The sequence below is a fragment of the Gymnoscopelus braueri genome (genome assembly GCF_963280865.1).
Source record: "Gymnoscopelus braueri genome assembly, chromosome: 13".
NCBI lineage: Eukaryota > Metazoa > Chordata > Actinopteri > Myctophiformes > Myctophidae > Gymnoscopelus > Gymnoscopelus braueri.
This window is the reverse complement of record NC_137615.1, coordinates 15883435-15907590: the sequence shown is the minus strand read 5'-3', so window position 1 is coordinate 15907590 and position 24156 is coordinate 15883435. Positions and strand designations below refer to the sequence as shown.

The window sequence follows — 24156 nt, the reverse complement described above, 5'->3', positions numbered from 1 at the left end:
GGATCATTTAATTATGAGTCTCATACAAGTGATGTGGGTCACATACAGTGCAATCAAAAAACAAAATCTCACATGGTAATTTACGTTTCCTATCCCTCGACTTCTTTCCAAAATGTGTTGTGCTTAAAGATTTAACAACGTGTTCTTCCCTTAGGCCTTAGATGATAGCTACTCCTGAGTTAGTGAATGAATGCAGTTATCTGTCTTCCTGTCTCCAAAGTGTTTCAACTTTAATACAATGGATGACATGCAACATCAACCATCTGAGCTGAAATCATTCAGTGCTCCTCCTGGCCCATCCCTCAGTTCCACATGCACCCAGCCCTGGATCATAACAACATCACTGGAGCAGCAATAATGGGTTTGTGTTAAAGTATGGGATGGGCCAGGGAGGATTAAATGATGTGCTATGTGTGCACATGATTCATCTCCTGCAAAGCGGAGCACTTAAAAGTTTAGGCTACACAAAGTTGGAACGTGTATCCCACAGAATTTCTTTCAAAGGGTTTATTTAAAAGAATCTGACACAAATTGCAAACGTAGGTTTGTACAAAGCAGTTTGAACACAAGACATTAGACACTCGATAACAATGTTAAAAATGGCAACACAGAGTAGGCTATACAGTACAATTCAAGAAGGGCGGATAAAGAGCACAACTTCAAAACTCAAACAGAAAATGCAAAATGATTTCTGCTTGACATATCAAGTACAAAAGATATTTCAAATTAACTTCATCACTTTACCTATTGGTTGATTTTTGAGACTTTTCTCATTTCCTTCAATAAGAGCACGGATATTCCAAATAAAGGCACTTTATATAGCAATCGATGGACAAACATGGTTGTGAATAGACAAAAACAATAAAAAAGCTTTATACTTTCGCCGTTGCAGCTTCATCTTTGGCACAGCTAGACTGTATGAATCGTGAGAGACATGATTTCCATCACGCAAATGAGCAAGACAAAGTAACTCGACAACACTATGTACAAAAAGTTATGTAAAAATGTTATAAATATGTCTAAAAACCACAGACACTATGTACACCTTTGGACTGAAGTATGGTAGAATTATTCTTCACTGTTATCACACATGATGTTTTTATGGAAGTAGGTAGGGAGCCAGCGCACAACAAAAGCCAGTACATCACATGCATGATTCTAAACACATTTTGGACACGCCGGAAATACACATGATGTTTTATTATGATCGCTTGCAAATGGTTAAAACCTCGTCAAAAATATTCCCACGTTTGAGAACGTAGACATGACATAGGAATCACGATCCCGGTTGTTGTAAGCACACTTTGGAGAGCAAAACAAACACATTACCTTTTCAAGAGTCACATTACAAGTGATGTTGCCACAAGAACATTGAGGATGTTCTCTAGCAACGATCGCTTTCTTCGCATCTTTTTTTGTCGCAAAGTGGCACATGCACTTTTGTTGGCTAGCTGGGATGTCAGTCTATGGTCTGTGGGCAGTAGGCACAGTGCGGTGTTCTTTGACGGGGACTCTGGGACCCCTCTTCTATTTCTGTTGTCCTCCTATTCTCTCTTCCTCAGGACAATGTAAATGAGGCCACTGATGAGAGAGAGAGGGAAGGCCACCCAGGCCAACACATAGGCGTAGCCGAAGGCCGCGTCTGCCTCCTTGTCACTCATCACAGTGTAGATGATGGCCCCACACATCACAAACAGACCTGGAAAGAGGAGATGTGGTGAGATGGTTCAAAGACTGTGAGAAACAAAGTGACACCGTGAAATATACAATGACTGCAAACACTTGTTCAAAAGCTCCCAAATAATTGTGTAATCCTTCATGTATCTGTCTTTTGACCACAAGGAGGGGCCTTTGTCGAGAAAGATCGAGCATTATATTGAGCATTATATTTTACTTTATTGCATCCTTACAGTCCAGCACAGCGAGTTATCTTGTTTTGTGTCAAATAAGCGTTCAAACAATCTCAAGTGATGCAATAGATTAAAACTAATATACTGTAGACATGTCAACTCCCTCCCAGATCCTTTCCCCATGTGTGCAGGGCGTGTCCGGTCAGTGTGAGGTGAAGTCATACTCACTGGCCAGGATCTGGAAGACGGCAGTGAAGAAGAAGCGTCCACCCTTGACCAGCTTGAACAGCTGATACACAAAGGCAATGAGAGAGAAGAAGCAGAACAGCACGGACAGGACCATGAGAGCCTGAACTGCCTGGATCCAGTCTAGGAGTCAAACACAAATACATGGTTTTATACTTGACAATTACCGGTATGATAATCGCATAATATTAGTTTCACAGAATGAGGGTAAAAAATGTTAACTCTCAGAGTTGAATTAACTCTCAGGATTGTGCATGTGTTACCATGTTGTAAATACGATTCAAAGCTTTGCAAACTGAGCAGACCAGTGTTTGTTGACAAACCTTCATTGCTGGCTGGTTTGCAGTGGTAGCCTCCATTACTTGTCACGCAATGGTACCATAGGTCTGTGCTTCCACTGCCATTTGTAGTCCAGGCCTTAAAGAACAAAATGTAATGTTCTACATCATGCATCCAGCAACTCGGAGCTTAAAAAGGCATGCAATCCTGGCCAGGTTTAGGCATTTAGAAGTACATTAGCAGAGAGGTAATAACACTTCAACTTACATTGGCTGCTGTTGATACAAATAGTAGCACAAGGATGATAAGGTGCAAGATGAGCACTCCGAGAAGGATGAGCAGCATTTTCAAGTAGTTAGTTTCAAGATCTGCACGGATGAAAACACAGGAGGAACAGTCAAACTAGATGTCATGACCTTTAACATGACAGCTCCAGATGGGCAGCGCAATAACAAAAAGACCACACCAGATGGCGCTATTCCCTTACCCTGCAGCAACCACAATGTTTACTTCATTTTTTAAAGTATCACCTTACACATTCAAACGTAGAAAAAAAGGAAAGGAGGGGGAAAAACCGTGAAGGGGGGACTCTAATGTCTTCCTGGTGGCTCTAACTTTATTTTTCTTTAAAGCACAGTTTAAAATAAGAAATGGAAATGTACAAAATCAATTGCGACACTTCTTATTTTAAAATAAATTAAGTTGGTAATTGAAGTCTACATTTTAAACCAACCGTAATGGTTGCTGTTGGTCTATGCATGGTTAGGCTGCATAATAAACCAAAGTAAAACATAGAAAAGCGATCAGAGCAATTGTAGTAAAGTGAGTCATAGTGCAACTCGACTCATGATGAATCACAACCAGTGAAAACAACTCCTCAGACCTCAGCCCATCTGATGGAAAACATTCCAACGTAGTGCCGCCATGCACACGCCTCAACTGTTTATTCTAACTAGGCATTTAAAGGAACGGTCGATTCAGCCTAGTCTTTTAACTATTAAAGTGGCAAAAACATGTAGGCCTTTTTACACGAGAGCAAGCACACAGTAAATCCCATTAAAATAGAAGAAAAAAGAAAAAGAAAACTCCACAACTCCTATTGCATGCGACGGGGGAAAGTCAATAAAAAAATAAGACAAAAAAAAACATCCAGCTCACAAAGTAGGCTAAGGATTAAGAAAAAAGTTTAACAAGGGTCCAACTTACAAAAGGTAAGATGTTGTGAAGATGTTTTCCAGAAGAAAAAGAGTGCTGAAGTGAGGAGAAGGGCAACTGCCACCGAGATCGCGCTGATTCTGAGCACGGAGCTACTATTCCAGATGTGCTACATACACACACCCCAGTCAAACACCGCCCTGCAAGCGTTGCTACGTCATCAGGGGCCCGCTCAAATGCGTTTCTTTTATAGTCTCCGCCAGGCCGAAGGCATGGCCGAGACTATGTTTTGCACCCTGTACGTCCGTGTGTGTCCGTCTGTTACCAGCTAATCTCCGGCACCGTTGGCTTGATCCCAGCGAAACTGTGCACACACACTCCCTGGATGCCAGAGCAGAACCTCTGCCTAGAATTTTTCACATGAGCCTGTTATAGCGCCACCAGGAGGCCGATTATTGCAAAAAAAACACATTTTGACAGAACTCCTACAGATTTTGTCCAAACATCACGCAAATCGGTACATGGTATCTCTACAGTCATTAAAGGAAACGGGTCTTTCAGATTTTTCATATTCCATCCTGATTGGCGAAGATTGGCTTCCAAAGTTTGCAGGAGTACTCCGTTTTGAACAAAATGCCTCAAATCAGAAACAAAGTGTGCGATTTCCGTGTCATTTTGCATACACATTCTCACTAGGAAGAAATGCTACTTATTGTCTCCGCCAGGCCGAAAGGCATGGCGAGAGAGTATGTTTTACCCTCCGTCCGTCCGTCCGTCCGTCCGTCCGTCCGTCCGTCCGTCCGTCCGTCCGTCCGTCCGTCCGTCCGTCCGTCCGTGTGTGTGTGTGTCCTGTCTGTGTGTTACCAGCTAATCTCCGGCACTGTTGGCCCGGTCGCTGCGAAACTGTGCACACCCACTCCCTGGATGCCAATTCAGAACCTCTGCCCCACATTTTTCACATGGGCCTGTTATAGCGCCACCAGGAGGCTGATTTGTGCAAAACCAATTTTTTTCCCATTACACCTACAGCTTTTAACCAAACGTCATGCAAATCGGTATCTCTATAGTCATGTGATCAACCCAGATCTGTCCGATTTCCCATATTGCATCCTCATTGGCTAAGGTTGGCTTCCAAAGTTTGCAGGATTGGTCCGTTTTGAACAAACTGCCTCCAATCATGAACGCAGCTTGCCATTTCCATATAATTGCACACGCACATTCCCACTAGGCCGAGGAAGAAATGCCACTTGAAAATTTTCAAATCAGCCTCATGGTGGCGCTATAACTGGCCGATTTGCATCTTTAACTATAACTGCACCGATCTGCGTGAAACTTTGCACGCACACTCCCTAGAGGCCAAGGAAAAACATCTGGACTGCATTTTTCACATCTGCTTTTTACAGCGCCACCAGGAGGCCGACTTATGTAAAATACATTTTTGGAGATTATTCCTTCAGATTCTGTCCAAAAAACACGCAAATTGGTACACTGCATCTCCATAGTCATGTGATTCTGATGGATCTGTCCGATATTTCATATTCCATCCTATTTGGCTTACAGTGGCTTCCAAAGATTGCAGGATTGGTCAGTTTTGAACAAAATGCCTCAAAACATGAACGCAGTGTGCAATTTCCGTGAAATTTTGCATGCAGATTCCCACTAGGCCGAGGAAGAAATGCCCCCCTTTTCACATTCACATTGGCCTGTTATAGCGCCACCAGCAGGTCTAATTTAGCAAAACACATTTTTGGAACAAAATGCCTCAAATCATGAATGCAGTGTCCGATTGAAAGGCCTAAGAAGAAATGCCACCCTTTTCACATTGGCCTATTATAGCGCCACCAGGAGGCCACAATAACCTACCTGACCTGGCGGAGACCTGTGCTCCGAGGAGCACTTTTTCTAGTTTTCTATTATTTTTTCTCCCTTTCCTCTTCTGTTGTCTGATCTCAGTATACTCAGTACCACTGTACCTAAAACATTGAGCACCAGCCACACCAGCTAATCTCATAGATTTGCAATCGATAGCGAATTCCACCCCAAAGTTCTGTGATTCTTCAATTATTCATTGGATAGCCCTAATACAGTGGGGTAGTTGCCAAATGAAGGTGTCAACCAACTGTCTGTCAGCGAGGCCAACATGTATCTCAGAAACTACTGGCTGGATTGTCATGGAACATGCCTTCATACTCCCCAGAGGATGAACCATACTGATTTTGGTGACCCCATAGTCTTTCTAGTGCCAACCTCAGGGCAAAATATCAACTTGGCATACAAGGTAATCCATTTGGCAGATTGCTGCATGAAGACATTTTGGTGACCCCATGGCCACCCTTTGGTCAATATGTCTGGTTGTGTGTACAGTAGGGAGCAGCACCTCCTCTAGGGGCTACTAGTGGGGCTTAAGGTGGCATTACACTACGAGATAATCGGGGGCGAATCTCGGGCATAAACATCGTCTAGTGTGAGGGTTCAAAGATCCAATCTGAACCCTCCCGAGTTGCTCACAGGACGGTCGGGGCCACCGATCATTTTCAAAAATGATTGATATTTATCTGGATCGCTACTGTATGGAACACCTGGCGCGGGTCGGACCGAGAGAAATATGGCCGCTGTTCCAACACCGCAATGTCCGATTGAAAGGCCTAAGAAGAAATGCCACCCTTTTCACATTGGCCTATTATAGCGCCACCAGGAGGCCACAATAACCTACCTGACCTGGCGGAGACCTGTGCTCCGAGGAGCACTTTTTCAAGTTTTTTTTAAATCAGCCTCATGGTGGCGCAATAACAGGCCAATTCGTGTTTTTACCTATAACTGCACCAATCAGTGTAAAACTTTGTAAGCGCACTCCCTAGAGCCCAAGAAAAAACCCTTGCCCTGCATTTTTTACATCTGCCTTTTATAGCGCCACCAGGAGGCCGACTTATGTACAATTTTTTTATATTATCCAAATTTCATGCAAATCGGTACACATGATCTAATAGTCATGTGATCAAGACGGATCTGTTTGACTTTTCATATTTCATATTGACTTTTCATATTCCATCCAGCTAAGATTGACATCTAAAGTTTGCAGGAGTGGCCCGTTTTGAACAAAATGCCGCAAATCATGAACACAGCATCCGATTGCGGTGAAACTTTGCACTCACATTTGCACTACGTTGAGGAACAAATGCCACCCTTTTAACATTGCCCTATTATAGCGCCACCAGGAGGCCGATGTTTGCAAAACATTGTTTTTATATTACTCCTACACATTTTGTCCAAACACCACGCAAATCAGTGATCAAGACGGATCCGTCCGATTGATCCTGATTGGTGAATTCCGAACTTTGCTGGCCACAATAACCCACCTGACCTGGCGAAGACCTGTGCTCCGAGGAGCACATTTTCTAGTTTCTGTTTTTTTTTACAAATCTGCTAGCCTGTCCCTTGATTTCACTGCAAACCCATGTGATACTGTGGATAATATGTTGTTAACAATGAACTGGCCAAACTATGAATAAGACTTTTTTTTAATGCATGTTATTTTGCTTTTCCTCTGCAACTACGCCTCATGAATTAACCTCTTGCACACCTGCTTATTTTGTTTGTAAAAGTTAGAAAAGTGCATGTGTTATTTGTAGCATATACATTTTTATGTCTTAGCCTAGAGCTTACGCAAGCTGAGCTACGCATTAGTTCAGTTAGTTAAGTCAGAAATCTCTTCATTCCAGATGCTTGAAAGTGGCTGCTGAACAACCATATTGACCTGACCGGTTGAACCCAACTGTGCACAAATCGAGCTCCATAAAACATATGTCTGAAAGTGTTCAGTCCACACAGCCTGTGAGTGTGTGTGTGTGTGTGTGTGTGTGTGTGTGTGTGTGTGTGTGTGTGTGTGTGTGTGTGTGTGTGTGTGTGTGTGGACATGCGGGCATGAGCGTGTATACACACACGCGTGTACTGCCCAGCCCTCTAGGGGCCCTGTGGTATGCCCAGAATGCCGGTGTGTGTGAAACAGGCCTTCTATTTACTGCTATCTGGGGAGGGTGGAAGATTTCGGCTAGTACCCAGGGAGTGTGGTGCACTGTTGCAGTCATGCTAAATTAGTGGAACAACTTCTTCCATGCACACACAAAGATTCAAGGATGACTGACAGTGATCAGACGTTCACTCAGTCTGCCATGCGGCTCGGCATCCCTCATCGGTAAGCCCCCATGGTCTCAGGTCATTTCATCACAAGGGTGTAAACTAAAGCTAAACCTAAACAAGCACATCAACAGCAATAACAACAGCAACAACAACCCAATGTAAACTTTGTCGCATGACTGGCTGGCTTGCCGAAAATAACAGAGTTTGGCATTTATTTATTTTCAGCAGACAACCAGCTATTTTCGGCAAAGTACATATTTGACTACACTTTCAAGTAATGTTTCATTGACTAAAAGCTGCAGAAAGGTCACAGAGATTTGTGGTCTATGCATAGAATACATTGCCATCACCACCACTCTCTCGTAGTATTGCCTCCCATCTTGGCTCATCAGGTGGATTCCTGTGGTCTGTGTTTGTAAACACATGAGCTGTGGGCCGGCACTGGGACTGGCTGTGGGATGCTGGGCAAATAAATGCCTTGTGAATGTGCACTGGTAGAGCTGGGAGGGAGAGACGGGGAGAGAGAGAGAGAGAGAGAGAGAGAGAGAGAGAGAGAGAGAGAGAGAGAGAGAGAGAGAGAGAGAGAGAGAGAGAGAGAGAGAGAGAGAGAGAAAGAGAGAGAGAGAGAGAGCTGTTTGACAGTCAGCTGTACCCACAGCTGTTTATTGAAGATGTAATTGGTGTAGTGGAGTAGCCTGTTAGGACAGTGACAGCAGCAGCACCAAGGTGGGAGGTTTACCCCGGTTGCAGCAGCTGGACCAGGTGTCATCAAAGGCTGTAGTCATAATGGTCTGACATGGCCCTGAATCACACATGCTGCAGTGCACAGCCCGCCAACGCATCAGAATAACATCAGGATGTGCTTTTGGTGATCAAGTGCATGTGAGAAATACAAAACACTCAAAAGCTACAGTACAGTAGCAAGAAGCTAGTCATTGATATGACTCAATAACGTACATACAGATGGCCCCGGACAACCAGGTCAGACACTCAGCACAACACATCCCCAGGTCAGCAGTAACACACTTTTCAAGTTAGAAGTCGGTCGGTCCAGATGGTGCTTAAGTTATGCCAGGGACAGGTACTGTACAGACACACACGTACAGAATGAAACACGCACAGACGCACACACGCGCACGTGTGCGCGCGCGCACACACACACACACACACACACACACACACACACACACACACACACACACACACACACACACACACACACACACACACACACACACACACACACACACACACACACACACACACACACACACACACACACACACACACACACAGGTTTCCTGAATTAATAGTGCTGAATCTGATGGCTGAAATAGCTCCACGTGGAAGGATAGTGTACAATGCCAAAAAGCCCAAAGATTGTGAGGTGCTCTAAAAGATATGTCTGCACCTATCACTTTGCCCATTATTTAAGTCACCCTCTGTCTCGGATTACTTTCTACTGTCTGTGACCCCAAAGGGTCGTGACCTTTCCCAAATGACTAATAGCAGTGAAAATCACCCGGACAGGCGCTGTCATTTCCCACAAGCAAGTCCGATGGAAACACGCGACTCCTCTCCCTTTCAAAGTGAAGGATTACAAAGCAAACAGGCTGGGGCAGACGGCCACTAATAACGGTACTCACCGCCACTGTGGTGAGGTTGCAGTCGAAATTTCATTAAAACTGACACGCCCCACTTCATAGAGGAATTCATTGGGACACAGATGGAGCACAGAGGGGGAAATCACTAAAAGCATTCATTCCTCCCTCCACTGTTTGTTGGTTTATGGTCTATCTGCTGAGCGTGCAAGCGAGGTAGCAAGCGGTGTGCAGCGGTATGGAATGTCACGGTAGATACATGCTAAATCTTCACAGACACATATAAACCTTTGAAGATACCGGGTGGTGTGTGAATGTCAACCTATGGACCTACTCTTGCTAATGTTGCAGGCTTATGTCTGAGAGCTATAGTTTTGTCTAATCAATCTCGTCTTTACATAGCCACCTGAAAAAAAAATCTACAGAGGATAAAGATGAATGCAAGACTGTACAAGATGTGAGTCAGACTCAGCTCAAGCCTGTCCGGTTTGGGCCACCGATCTCTGACAGCGGGTGTTGAGAATGGCTGAGTGATCATTCCGGGCTCGCTTGATCTAAAGTATGTAGGGCTGGGGGCAGCTCGGGGAGCAATGTGACAATCAGGGAATGGGTTTTTGATAGACTTTGGACATCATCCCAGCCCGGTGGACTCCAACACCTTTTGGTGGGACAGCTGGACAGTGGATTTTGCATGTGAGAATATGAAGAGACGTGGAACGCCCCAGTGTTCCCTCAGTCCTGGAATGCGGTGCCAAAACAAGAGGAAACACTCAAGTGCTGAAGTCAGCCTTGTTGTGTCACTAGAAGCAGTTTACTACGCCCCTTAGGCGAGTCCAGAAAAGAAGCATTATGTCATCCAACTGGATATCTATGGGCCCCGAAAAACCTGGAACTCCTTGGTAATGTAGAAGGAAAGTACTCGTACAGTAAAATGGCGTGGCTGGCATAGTTTGGTCCATTTCGTTTGTGGCTTGCTTCGATCAGAACGCGCTATCAAACGCACCATTCATACTACTTGGAGATCAAATATTTTTCCATTGAGTTTTTTTTCCACTTTTCTCAACTTTCCGGGATACCCATGGTTCCTTCCTCAGGCCTGAAGCTTGGGGGTTGAAATGGCCTTACCATGCTGTCCTGAGTGTTTGTGTTTCGCCACTTAGTGACTATCAGATAACAGCCCACAGACCAGGCAGAAGGGGCCTGGGAGGAACAGGGGAGGGGCCCTCATGACCCAGCCCTTACTACAGCTACAGTCTTGACACTTAAGCGAGAGGATGTTAAAACACCCTTTGAACACGATGACACCGATATTTGAAATGCATGTAGGCAGTGCACATCACTCAGGTCAAAGCGTCTTTGTGTTTTGTACAGTAAATATGTGGAGCAGCGAGCTGTTGTGCAAACCTTTGTTTTCTTTTGCTACTGCACATCACACAGACACAGACTGACTGGCTCGAGTGAAAAGACAAAACAAAAAAACAGAGCGTTTTACATTTCAAACTATTCTTTCTGCGAGTTGCTTTTAAAAGATTGTACAGTACTATCAGTGGGCCAAAGAACAGACTGCTCTGAGTGAAGAGAAAAATGTGCATCCCTGCACATGTATATATAGAGTGGAATCTCTTTAAGAGAGCTGGGCTGTACACGCCTGTCCCTGCTCCCCCAGTTTAAACACTGCAGCTCCAAAATGGACTGTGACCAAACTGAAGATCTCCATTGGCATGGATCTAAATCTGATAAAGAAGGCTCAGATATTTGAGAGGGGAGAGAGCTGCACTCCTTTCCCCTCAGATTTGGGCCTGCCCCTCCCTGAGCAGCAACAACAACCAAATAAATCACAGACATACGCTATGACGAACTCCAGATTGTGGCACCCCAGTGATTCTAAACATGTGCTAATCATTAGTCCGTGGCTTCCTGTTGAAGACGATGTCATCAGCACAAACATGCAAAAAAGGCAAAACCAGCGATACGAACTGTTGCGTGGAATCTGGGTGATGTTGGCCTCAGGGCGGGGATTGGAATGAAGCAATAAAAAAAGTTATGAAAGAACCCAATTTGCATTACCTTGCACTGGGTTCTACATTGACTGTGTTATCTATGGGCATAAATCTGAGCTGCCTTACATTCTAAAATGAGCTTCTTGGAGAGCCTGGAGGAACTGGGCAGCCAAGCTGAGGTTCATTCTTACAAATACATCAACGAGGTATCCCTATTTTGGGCATTATAGGCGAAAGTTTCAGAAATGTTCATATATAGCAAAATATAGCAAATTTACAAGCTCACAACTTTGATAAAATCCAGCTAAAATCTGAAGTAAAAAAATGGAATCATGTGGCCAGCCTTCATCTGATGTCAATCGTCTGACATATCTATCATGTATTACTCCAAATTTGGGAAAGCTCTCAGCCCAGCCAGAGCCCATTGAATTCCATTATAAATTTGAAGTTAAATATTTCATGTGCGCAAAAGAAATGTGGTGCTGATTGGTCCAACGGTTTGCAAGATTAGCTCCGGACACACAGACAGATACTTTTATGGACTTGACTCCTGCAGAGCCACGCTTAAAAGAAAAAAAATCTACGTCGAACAGTGTAAAAAGAGTTAAATTAACTTTCAGAGTTATGGATTTTACGATGTCCAAGTCCATTTATCCTCATTCCTGTTATACTCTGTCTGTTCCAAGAAGTGTATCTCTATGCTGTTTTGACAGGTAACAGCGCTATGCTTCCTTCACAAGCAGCCAAGGGAGTTCTGCCAAGAGAAGTGTTGTGCCAGCAAACATTTTCTAAGTGTTGCCAACACCTTGTAACTGCTGTGAACCGTGACTACCATGGGGGAAAATGGGCTGATCATCACAGACCATTACTATTAGCAAACAAATTAATTAGCAATAAACTGTACTCTGCCGAGGGTCAAAGGCCACAAGAGGCCAACATAAAACACCTCTTGCTTAAGTCATTTACTCTACAAGTGAAATGCTGCATAACCCTAAGCATGTAAACAGATGTACACACATCTAGTAGTGATGGGCATCCACAGGTCATCAGGCTTTGCACCTGGTTATACTTGAATTAAATTACGTGTTCACGCGAAACAGCTGGAAGGTGAGTCATTGGATATTAGATTAATCATCCCATAGTTATCTTAGGGGCCGTTGTTTTGTGCAAGCAGTGGGAAGGAAGGAAGAGCGAAGTGCGGAGTAAGATCGCCTTTCAGCATTCTGAACTTACTCAGTCTCTAGCTTTATCTCTCCCTAGATCGGGGTCACTGGTGATACTCAACACCGAGAGGAAGATGGAACCCACAGTCCTCGCACAGTTTAGTTTTCCTGTTAGTGTTCGCAGCGGAAGATGGCTACTCCAACTGGGGTTGGGACTGGGGTCAGGGGAGCTACCCTGCTGACTGTGTGTAGTGGCCTGGCCAATACAGCCTGTGTTCAAATAGCAGGGCCTGGCCCGGAGTCAAACACTGATGCACTGTGCTGTATGTCCTCATCCGTCTGCACTGGGTCTGGATAGTGGCCCAGAGCAACCACTCAGACAGCAACCACACGAACCCACTGACAGCTTCTCTCAGGAGGCAGAGAGGAGAGAACGCAGGGGTGGAAGAAGAAATTCATGCGTGTACAGCAATGAAAGCATGCCGTAGGACTGGGTATCGGCAGGTTAACTCACCATAAGATATGTCTCCCGATATGATACATTTGCCTATGGACATGACCAAGCCGCCACAAGATAAAGCCACATAAAATCTTCCACATGTGGGCTTTGAGAGTGGCAGTGACTAGCTTTGAGAGTGACAGGGACTTAGTTTATAGTTTCACTGACACCTTGTGGTTGGTCGTTCGCCTCCTGGTCCGCCTAGTCTGTGTCAAAGGGTGCCTGAGCAAGACTGCTCCCCAGGCGTTGTATTAATGGCACCCACTCCTCCTAATAGTTAAGGGGGGTTAAATGCAGAGGACAACTTTTTACTTGTGCAAATGTGAAGTGACAAAACAACTAAAGGGGACTAAATTAACACTAATGAACATTCTCCGGGCCTATGGTGTTCCTGAGAAGACGGTGCAGATGATAGTGGCAAGCTATAGTTGGACTCGGTTCTGACCTATGATGGTGAGACTAAAGAGTTTGAGAAACTCATGGGCGTCCCACAGGGTGATTTCCTGGCCCCCTTCTTGTTTATTGTGGCGATGGATCCGAGACTCGCAATTAGTGGCACAGGGAGCAGACATTGGGTTTCACGCTGGTCCAGAGGACCAGTACACACACTTATTAAGTTCAGCATTCTATGCAGTTATCACATGTTTACAATAAAAATACTACACAACTAACATTATACGAAAGGTTTTGTGTAACATCATAGGAACATAGCAGATCCCGCCCATTCCCAGCCCAGCCCAGCGTCTCTCTTGATCCAACGTGATGAGAGATGTTGGGATGTATTGTTATGCTTTATGCATTCCAGATGAGACCTTGGCCTGTCCCCCCCACCCTTGTGAGTATGCTTTAAAACATGTGTTCAACTGAGTTCTTTCAGTTTAAGTAATGAGCTTCGCCCCTTTCATGACAAAAGTTGGGTGCGGTTAAATGCTAAAGTACAGTTTTGCAAGAAAAGGAAAGCAAAAGAAAATAATATTGTTACTTTTTCAACACCCACTACGCCTGCTCTCTAATTCCCTCTGGGGTTTCTTGAATGGAGAGAAAATGCTTGAAGTGAGAATCTCTAAATACGGCCTTAGCCATCTTCCATGACCAGAAAATGAGGTTTAGCATGTGCAAACGGAAAAATTACATTAAAACTCCTTTGCTTTGCCATATGTAGGCCAGCAGTGAACTCAAGAGAAGAAAATATAATATGGCTGCTTTGATTCTGGACTCGTGATTTTTTTTTCTTCGTGGGGGATGGGATAGAACAAGACATAATTGGAAACAGGGCTTGTTTTTTTTTTGTTTTTTTTCCTATTTTTCCATTATAAAGTTACCCTTTTCAAAACAATTACCTGAGTGCTTATTACAGTTCAGCTTCAACCTTGTTAAAAGAGCCAGGCTCATGCAAGTCTTAATGTCATTCTAGTGGGCTTAATAACCGCACGTACAACACTGTAACCCCCAAATGCAAACATGTGTAGACTGCATTTAGGAAACCATTCACAAGCATAGACTCAGAACACATTACGGAGACATTACACACATATGTATGCTCTGAATAGAAGAATATGACTTCCCACAAACGCGCACTGTCTGCTTCTCTTCTCACACACACACACACACACACACACACGCACACGCACACGCACACGCACACGCACACGCACACAAACAAACACAATGTGGCTTCAGTTTGACAATCCCATAATGCATATTCAGATACGCGGGGGTTTCCCAAGGAGAGTGTTGCAGTGGCCATGGTTGGGTTCGTAGATCAGCCGGTCTGTGTAAAACAAAAAAGAAAAGAAAAAGACAACTCAAGACGACACACATGGCGGTGGGAGGTGGGAGGTGGGAGGGAGGGAGGGAGGGAGGGAGGGAGTGGTCACAGTTCGCCTGGTCCTGAGAATCACCAGACTGACTACAGTATATAATTGTTGCACAATGGATGACTGGAAACCCAGGGAAGAAACTGGAAAATCAACGGTGACGGGTCCGTGAAACTGTCCTGTATCTACCACGACCACGTCTGCAGCAGCCTGCAGATGAATCACTTCGCTTGGAAATCAGTTGTTTTAGATGACCAAATAAATCATATATCAAGCTTCTCTCCACTATAAATCCCATCACCATTTCTTTCCATTGACTCGACCTTTCCCATGCTGCGTGTGTGATGCCCAGTATGCTCCACCGTACGACGGCATTGTAAATCAGGACTTTAAGTGTGAGTGTGTGTGGTGTGTCTGGCTGCTCGCTGGCTCTCTCCTCCTCCTCCTCCTCCCCCAGCAGTGAGAAGTGATGGGGGGCAGGGGGTAGCAGACGACAGGCAGCTGGTGGGACCATAACACACACAGGCCACCCTGGTCACACCCAAGGCATCTCAAGCATGCAGGGCCAGGCACTCACACGGCGCTCTCTCAAAATATATGCCCAGAGGAACTGCGGATGACTCACACTCACTCTCCATGACTGTGTGTGTGTGTGTGTGTGTGTGTGTGTGTGTGTGTGTGTGTGTGTGTGTGTGTGTGTGTGTGTGTGTGTGTGTGTGTGTGTGTGTGTGTGTGTGTGTGTGTGTGTGCATGCAATATAAGCGACGGGGGCAATGCCTGATAGAATTTAACATAAAAATGCGCCAGTGTGTGAGTCCAATGACCAAGACGTACAGTACATGCAGAACTTGTGCTGGCGGGGTGGGGGGGGTTGAACACACTTCATAAGGCAGTGGTTCTCAAAGGGGTTCCAGGGGGTCCCCAGCAAAAGGAGCTAATATCAAAATCAGTTTACCGTAGCCACTTTAAACTTATTTAAACTCCAACTAAGAAGTCTATGAATTGAATACCAAGGACCCCAATGGAAACAAGACCGCAAGGACTTTTTAGACAAAGTGTTATAAATGTAATTGTGATGTTCACATTTTTGCCTGATAAAATATTAAATCAAAGGGTTAGCAAGCTCACATTGTGAGCTCGTATAGATCTGCTATTTCTTGACAATTGTGAAAAATGTTAACAAATCGAAGAAATCTTCTTTTCAGATGGGGATCCGCGGCCAAAATACATTATACATTCAATTTGGGGGTCCTTGACATGAAAATGTTTGAGAACCACTGTTATCAGGGAGATGAAAGGGCCGGGTTGAGAATGGGACAAATAATGTCTGGAGCTGCAACAGTGGGTTGAACTGTCTCCTCCTCTCCCCCCAGATATCCTCCCATCCCTGGGGCCAGCAGCACGGTGACCTCACCCTGCCTCCACCCCTCACACTCCCACACCCGCACTTCCTGGCTGGCCCTAAGCCTCGGCACAGCTGGAGCCTGCAGGAAGAGTAGGGAATACAGATTTTTGGGGTGATTATTTAAGCATTCCTTTTGTATTCTTTTTGTTTTTTAAATCTCACCGTAATGCACGCGCGTTAAAGACAAAAAGTCATTCAAAGTCTCATGCAAGATTATTCAAACTCAGACACATGCACACGCACAGAGTCTGACGTGATGCATTGCGCACACAATCTCAGCTGTCATTCATAAACTTAAAGGTTTACACACCGTCGACATGACATGTCTCACTGTGGCGTGAATGTGGCACGGCTTCATTCGGTTGAATGTGGTTTTCGGCGTTCTCGGCCTCTTTGAGCGTCCCAGTGCCTTGTCAGTCAGAATAAGCAGCTACAGATGGGAAGGGTGGGGTGGGCTTTAACTAGGTTTTACCATGCTGCATGCACTGCCAAAAGGCAATCGTCTGACACACTGGCAACCTCACGCTCAGCTGCATCTCGCACGTTCTGAGCCCGACACACCTTTTCTCTCATGTAAAAAACGTCCGACACCGAATGTTTATCATTAAAATAAACACTGCAGATAGATTCAAATCTCTTGTTTAAGTCTCCCCGTGGCAGAAAGAAAAATGTCTTGTTGCAGATGTGTGAATGTGTATTTTAGGGTTGATGAAGAGATCAAGTGATTTCACAGTGCTGTTTTTGAGGTTAAATCTTTTTCTTTTCTTCTTCTTCTTGTTCTTCTTCCTGGTAACAATTATGATGGCTTGGAGAAGAGCATTGTTCACATATTTATTGTCAGAGATTTGGACTGTAACATGAGACTATGTTCTCTTTAAAGAGCCTTTTTTGATTGACTCTAAAGCGTAAACTTTATTTTATTTGTTTACAGTATTTGCTTACGTACCCATTTAAGCAAACTTATGCCAATTAAAAAGTCAAATCAAGGAAAACTAAGGAAAACTAAAACAAAATCACACACACACACACACACACACACACACACACACACACACACACACACACACACACACACACACACACACACACACACACACACACACAAATCATATCAACTCTCACTACTAGTTTGTATGCGTCAAACCTTTCAAACTTGGTTTACAAACTGGGAGTGAGTGACATCATATGTGGGACATCTCTCTCAGCCAGTACGGCTTGATGAATATTAATGACATGCCCTGAAAAGTAGAGCAATTACTGAACTGTTCTAACGAAGTATACTGCCTGCTACATAATTCATTTATGCATAATGGGACACAATGAAGTGAACAAAAGTGAAGACAGACGTGCGTGTTGCAAACTCAAACACACAAACGCAACACGCCCCTTACATCTGCATGTGGCCGGGCCAGCTGTGATTTGCAGTGTAAACCTTAACAGGTCCCATGGTTCTGGAGGTGGAGGACAATCAAGAGTCTGGACTGAGGACAGGACTTTTCCCCCCGTTCTTCCCTCCAGCTCAGCCCTTAGGGAAACCCAGCCAGAGGGAGGGGAACAGAACTGGGATGGTGGAATTTCTTAAATGGCAGACCAACACCCAGTATGGTACTGTTTAAAAACTGTCTCTCCACATATGTATACTCACTGCACTGAAAACTAAAAACATTACTCTCGACTGTTATTATTAATTATTATTACTATATTATAATTAAAACATACTGTAAGATATTTTATAAGATACAGTAGAGATCATCATGAAGAAGCCGAGATGTGAGGGGGAAAGTGAACAAGCCTTCACGCCTGTCACAGTGTTTCCGCTAGTGATCCAGAAGGTTCGGCATAAAAACAGGAAGAGTGATGTGCTGTAATGGAAAAAGTTTGTGTGACTGGCTGGGCGCAGACAGTGCTGATATTAGCGGGTGCAGCACTATGAAATCACAGTGGTTTGCCCTGTTTAGGACAGTGGACGCTGTGTGCCTCATAAAGCCAGTGGAGGAATGCCACAGAGGCCAGAGCTCAGGCTTCTGCTTGTTGGGGTCCAAGTCTGAAGTAAGAGGTGAGTGGAGGGCTGAGGAGTTTAAATACCCTTTAATTTAGCCACAGACTCGGAAGTATTTTGCCGGTGATGTCACCGGCCGCGGAGTTCTCAGTTGCATAAGCAGCTGTCGCTTTTGAAACTTGCATTGAAAAAGCAAAACAATGTCACAGTTCAGAACTCGGCTCACGTAGGCTTTTAATCAAAAGCAGAAACGAGTGAAATGCGAAAAAGCTGCATTTTTGCCTTCGTGCAAAATGAAAAGTTTCAGCGGTATGCCGTCCTTGTGCGGTAGAGGCTAATGCGAAAAGAAAAGTCTGTGAATGGGAAATATAAAACAATAAAAGCAGCCACTCATGGTTACAGCATTTCAGCTCTAATTCAACACATTGATCACTTTCTGAGAATGTGTGTCCTTCAACTCGTTCTCTACTCCTGCTGTGAGTGAATTGGACTGGTATTAGTCATTGTGGCAGCAGGGAGGGAAGATTAATAAGATGAAGAGACACTGGGAGGTCAAAGTTTAACACTAGCCTATAGGAAGTGACCCTTTATGATCTCTCACTTCCTGGTCAGCTTCAGACCGTTGTTCGACTCTCCACAGTGGGCATGCAGTGTCTGCCAGACAAGGAGGGTATTGTATGAACATATGGCCTCTGCTGGGATGGCGCCAAGTCTATGTTGGCAAGGATGGAGATTCAGTGTGTGATATAACATATAAGGGCCCTCTAGGCCCACTGATTTTAGGTTGATACCCAGCAATAAGCTTCATTAAAAAGCTTCATTCTTCTTGAGGCTTGGTGATTGAGAACATTTGAAGGACTGACGGTTCACATGGTACTTTTATTGATTACAGATTATTTAATCATCATAGGGCCCACACCATTTGCAACAAATTGAATATTCAAAGAAAAGGAAAGTCCAAGGCACTCGGTTCTAGTGTGTCAATTGTTAAAAAGCCTGTATTTAAGCATGGTTGTGTTTCGGCAGGAACCTACATCAGGGTGCAAGGTAAACTATATTGTATTATGAAACGTGCCTGGTCACCCTGATTAATCTCTTACGTTTTCCATCTTGTGGATACTGTATATGGTTCACACACACACCAGGCAACGGTGAGAGGATTAGTTAGTTCGAGAGGTATGTTTACAGATGCATACAACTCTACTGCATATATGGATGTGGGTTCTGCACCTTTTTCTCTCTGTTCTTCCGTGACATCCAGTCCTTGGAAGGGGAGGAGTAGCCTCTGGCAGAAGCAGGCAGCGTAGCTTCCAGCTTCCCAGCCCCCTTCTTACAGTATGTGGTCATGGCTCAGTGCAGGCCAGGCCAGACCTCCTGGGAACACACATGGCTGCAGTAACTGCTCTTCTCGTCAGCTGAGTAAGACAGGGCAAGGGCAGCATTACACAGACAGAGAGGGAAAGAGAATGGAAAATGAGGCGATGAATCATTGTTTCTTTGATTGTGGCAAAAATGAGTCGTCTGCAAATTCAAATTTTAGGGGTGTGTGCACACATGCGGGCAGATCATGGTGTGCTGGATTTAAAAAAACGAATCATTCTGGATGTAGATGTGCGGATTGCCTTGTATTAATTGAATACAATGCCATCAAAAATAGACCAAAGAGTAGTGACTGCGTCCTGCAGTGTGTTCATTCATAGTAAAAAATGGAATTTAAACCTCTGTTGGTTCTGTGCTTTCACTCCTGCAGCGATGGGGGCCAATTCGGCAATCCTGGCAGGCGCTAGATGGAAAAAAACACACTTTAAAGACGGTGAATTTATGACAGAAGTTATGACACAATCTCCAGATTTATGAAGGAAACTGCTGGTTGCACAATTGACTGGAGAAGCGGGACTGAGAGAAGGCCGATTCTTCCCTTGGAGCGACTTTTCCATCTGAGAAATCAATAGGCAGAATGTGAGTTACCTGCACAAACAACAGTTGTCCCAAAGAGGGAAAACTCCACGGCTGCTCAGAGGAAAGGGGGGGGGGGCTATTTTTCACAGTCCTCCGTGCAGGCATCTGAAGTCTTTTAAAAGTGAGGACACCCAGGGGCTTCAAATCCGTTCCGTACCTCCTCCCCCCCAACCATATGTGTGTGTGTGGTCTCCTGCTGCCATCCCCACCGATCCAAGGTTCAGGGGTCAAGGGGTCAACATTGGGTACTGGAATGTTTATATACCCCGCTCCTGTTAACACCAATATCCGCTGTGCTGTATCAAGGAGTCCTAGAGGAATACTTTGGCCTACATTTGAGGACATAAAGGAGGGTGAAAAAAACAGGGGTTTTATAATATGTTTGATTGTCTTTCATTTAGTTTAGCTATTTCAACCTTTTGGAGACTCATTGTGGGCTGCTTGAAAGGGCAAAGAGAAATTACTCCACTGATATGAGTTGAGATTTAATCAATACCAAAACCAAGCATCGCCTTCGGCGCACGATGAGCGACAGCCCAGCAGAGGTGCTTTTATTGCAAAGGCAATAGGTATATGTTCACACAGCACACTGACAACTTACAAGTCATTTGAAATTAATGCAGAGCAAACAACTCAAGCAGATAATGAAATGACTAAACAGCTGTAAAACAACACAACACTGAGCAGAAATGATCAGAGTTCAGGCTCCGATTTGATTCCGTGGCAGAGTGTAACTGTTTTTCCATGCTAGCACATTTCTGATGTCCTTCATTCTTTTCTTTTTGATCTTTCTCTCCCTCTCTCTCTATGCTAAACATATCACTCCCCAACACTTATCCTGTTAGAAAACAGAATACATACATGCTCTGATGGGCATACTGTGTCCATGGCAGTCGCGTTCCAACTCTATGCCAACAAACAGTCTTATAGCGCGCGCGCACACACACACACACACACACACACACACACACACACACAAAACTACATGCCACACCCCCCTCTCCCTCTCCTTCAGTGCAAAACTAAATTGCAGAAACGCCTGTTTGTTTATGACCCATAAAAAAAAAAGAGTACTAGCAAAATACGTCTGCAAACACAAAGGGAAAATGCTGGGGCCGCCTGGGTTGGGGTGACTTTTTGGGGAGTGGTCCGGATTGGAGGGGTGGGAGAATAGGGGGTGGGGTGTGCAATCTTACACTAGTGTGTGTGTGTGTGTGTGTGTGTGTGTGTGTGTGTGTGTGTGTGTGTGTGTGTGTGTGTGTGTGTGTGTGTGTGTGTGTGTGTGGGAGGGGAGATGGAGCATAGCCAGGCAAAAGGCGGCTGATGAACAATTATGGATTCTGTTCCTCATCTTCCCCATCCCCCCGCCTTTTTTTTTTACTTCCCCTCTCTACGTCCCTCGTTCCCTCCCTCTCTCCTTCCTCTAGTTCTCCACCAGCAGGTTGTTTAATGCTTTCCAGATTTCTGCATGCCGTCGAACCTCCTGAAGAATTGCAAGTCTGCCCATGGAATTTGGCGGAAAAGCCTATGGGGTGCATGCAAAGACGTGTGGTGCAGTAAAAACCCGAAGGCGCTGAGCGCCTCCCATCGGCCATCGCAGAAAAACAAAGAAACGTTTTTCAAAAGAGTTTGAAATCCGAGGGGAAATGACATTTGACAGCCACTGGATCAGATGAGGACCCTACATCCATAGTGTTTGAGAGTGAAAAACAGCTGCAAGCCAGACTCAAATTTCAGTGGGGGGAAGGGATGTACATTCTGCACTTCCAGAGTCTCAAATGTTCATGTGTGGGAGAACACACAAGAATGGGAGTAGAATTCACAGCCTGACCACTTCTTAGCCCCAAACATCCAAATAATCTCATTAGACAGACATGTTTATGCCAATGCATTGTTTTTTGGTTTGTTTTTATTCTCCACTGGAGAACATTTGCTTCTAATTAGTTCTGGTCACTGACAAAACTAGGTGCTGTGTGTTGAACTTAAATACCAAACAAAATAGCAAATCACGCAGGATGGTTTGGTTTACATCACTATTTCCTTTGAGGGGCGAATATGTATTTTATTCAAAACGCAGAGAGCTTATTTGCATCAACAGGCAGACACACCCATTGCCAGATATCTTCATACCTCCACTAGATGGCAGTAGATACCAGTCAAACAGGGTGAGTGCAACTGTGACGTGCAGTGGTGATACAGAGACCGTTTAAAACAAAGGCAAAGCTGGTAATTACACAAGTGCTTTGCCCAACCAACCAAGCAGTCCATAAAAGACTTAATGGTTTATGCAGACAGACAAAATTAGGATCAATAGCGCCACTGTCTCCATTGATCACACCAATCAATATAAATGTTTTTTTCACTCAAGACACAAGGATAATGGCTTGTTTTTCTAGCCAACAAGACTGCATGGGCTCTGCTCTGTGGCAGAATAGCGTGATAAAACAAACGCCTTAGGAAAAGGAGAGAATGAGGGATCAGTACAAAAGAGGGATGGCACTCTCTGTGTCCAACATGCAGTTTTAATGTGGAAGGTCCAGTCTAAGACCTTAAGCCGACAGCTGGGTGGGTGAACAGAATTGGGGGCAGTGAACTCTGCCCTCTTACTTTGTAGCCTACCCCATTGGGTGTTTATGAGAGAATGAGAACGGAAGCTGCTGGATAACTTGGATTTATATACTTACACATGCAAACACAACAAATTAAGCCTCATTTACAGTACATATAATGTGTCCTATAACGGTGTCACGCTTCCAAAAAACTATAGAAGATGCACAAGCTCACACAACGTGGATCTGCTGTTTTTCTTTGGTGTATATATATATATATATATATATATATATATATATATATATATATATATATATAATTTTTTTTAGGCATTACAGTGAGCCCATCCTGTCACCAACATGGGCGTATTAAAAGAACGGTGACTGAGCATAAATTATTAGGCTTATCCGTGCTTTTATTATACTCCATGAACACGGAGGTAAAGGGCACGCCAGGCCATGATGACAATGGGCTCCTCCCCTAGGGCCTTCCAGTGGCTTCCATCCTCTAATGAGCACAGACATCCCATCCCTCCAGTGTTTTTATCAACCCAGTCATCCATGATCCAGGTCGGGCCAGTCAGGGCAGACAAAGACATTCCCATCTCTCTTCTAGGACTCAAGACCCACCCACCCACCCACCCCCAACTGTCCCCAGAGGGTGATGCTGATGGAGACCAGTCACAGCTGCTCCATTATTGGGGGGCAACGAGGGGATGAGAGCCGAGAGGACCACTCGAATGACACACATAAACAGAGTGAGTGCAAACTGTGACGTGCAGACTGATTTTGAAAAGCTGAAACAGGGGAAAAATGTGGATATCCGCTTTTGTTTTTTTCTCTCCTCCTCATCATGATGAGTCATCACTTCATTCAAACCCGTGGAGCGAATATCTCAGATACGCTTTCAAATGACCTCAATTGCTTCCTTCCTTCCTTCCTCCGCTGGGAGCCTGTAAGCATAGCAGGGGAGGCAGGGCGGCACAGGAGGAATTTCACTTCACGGATGGCTTTGTCAAAGCATGGTTTGATTGAGTCGTACAGTACCTTCCTATAGAGCAGGGGTCTTCAACAGGGGGTTCCGGGACCCCTAGGGGGGGGGTCCTCAGAGTTACTACAGGGGGGCCGTGAAATCCTTTATTTTTCTATTAACCACTTGGACTCTAGCATCCCTATTCTGGGGGGGATCATTTGCCGAAAATTGCAGATCTACAAGTTCACGCGTTGTGAACTTGTAGATAGGCTATTTTCGGCAAAAGTTTAAAAAAGGTCTCTCCCCGTCTCTCCAGCTCTTTGATAGACAGAAAATACATTTTCAGGTAGGTGACACCATTTCAGCCAATCAGGAGAGAGTACCCATTTATCAGCTTCATTTGTATAGTGTTCCAGTTCCAATTTTGCATGCTCATTTCTTTGTGTCATCAATTCCAATTTCACTTGTTTAATCTGTATCCTTTCTAAGCTCTCTGTCCTGATTCGATAAAATTGGTATCCTGA

General features: G+C 44.6%; 1 protein-coding gene across 1 annotated transcript; it reads right to left on the bottom strand.

The window, feature by feature from the left end:
- Window positions 1-492: 492 nt before the first annotated feature.
- Window positions 493-3718, bottom strand: LOC308098137 (peripheral myelin protein 22-like). Its single transcript, XM_080446378.1, has 5 exons — window positions 3582-3718; window positions 2643-2743; window positions 2420-2513; window positions 2079-2219; window positions 493-1699 (listed from the first exon to the last, which is right to left on the bottom strand). The coding sequence occupies exons 2-5, from the start codon at window positions 2718-2720 to the stop codon at window positions 1545-1547; spliced, it is 468 nt and encodes a 155-aa protein (XP_080302504.1). The 5' UTR covers window positions 2721-2743; window positions 3582-3718; the 3' UTR covers window positions 493-1544.
- Between the last annotated feature and the right edge of the window lie 20438 nt (window positions 3719-24156).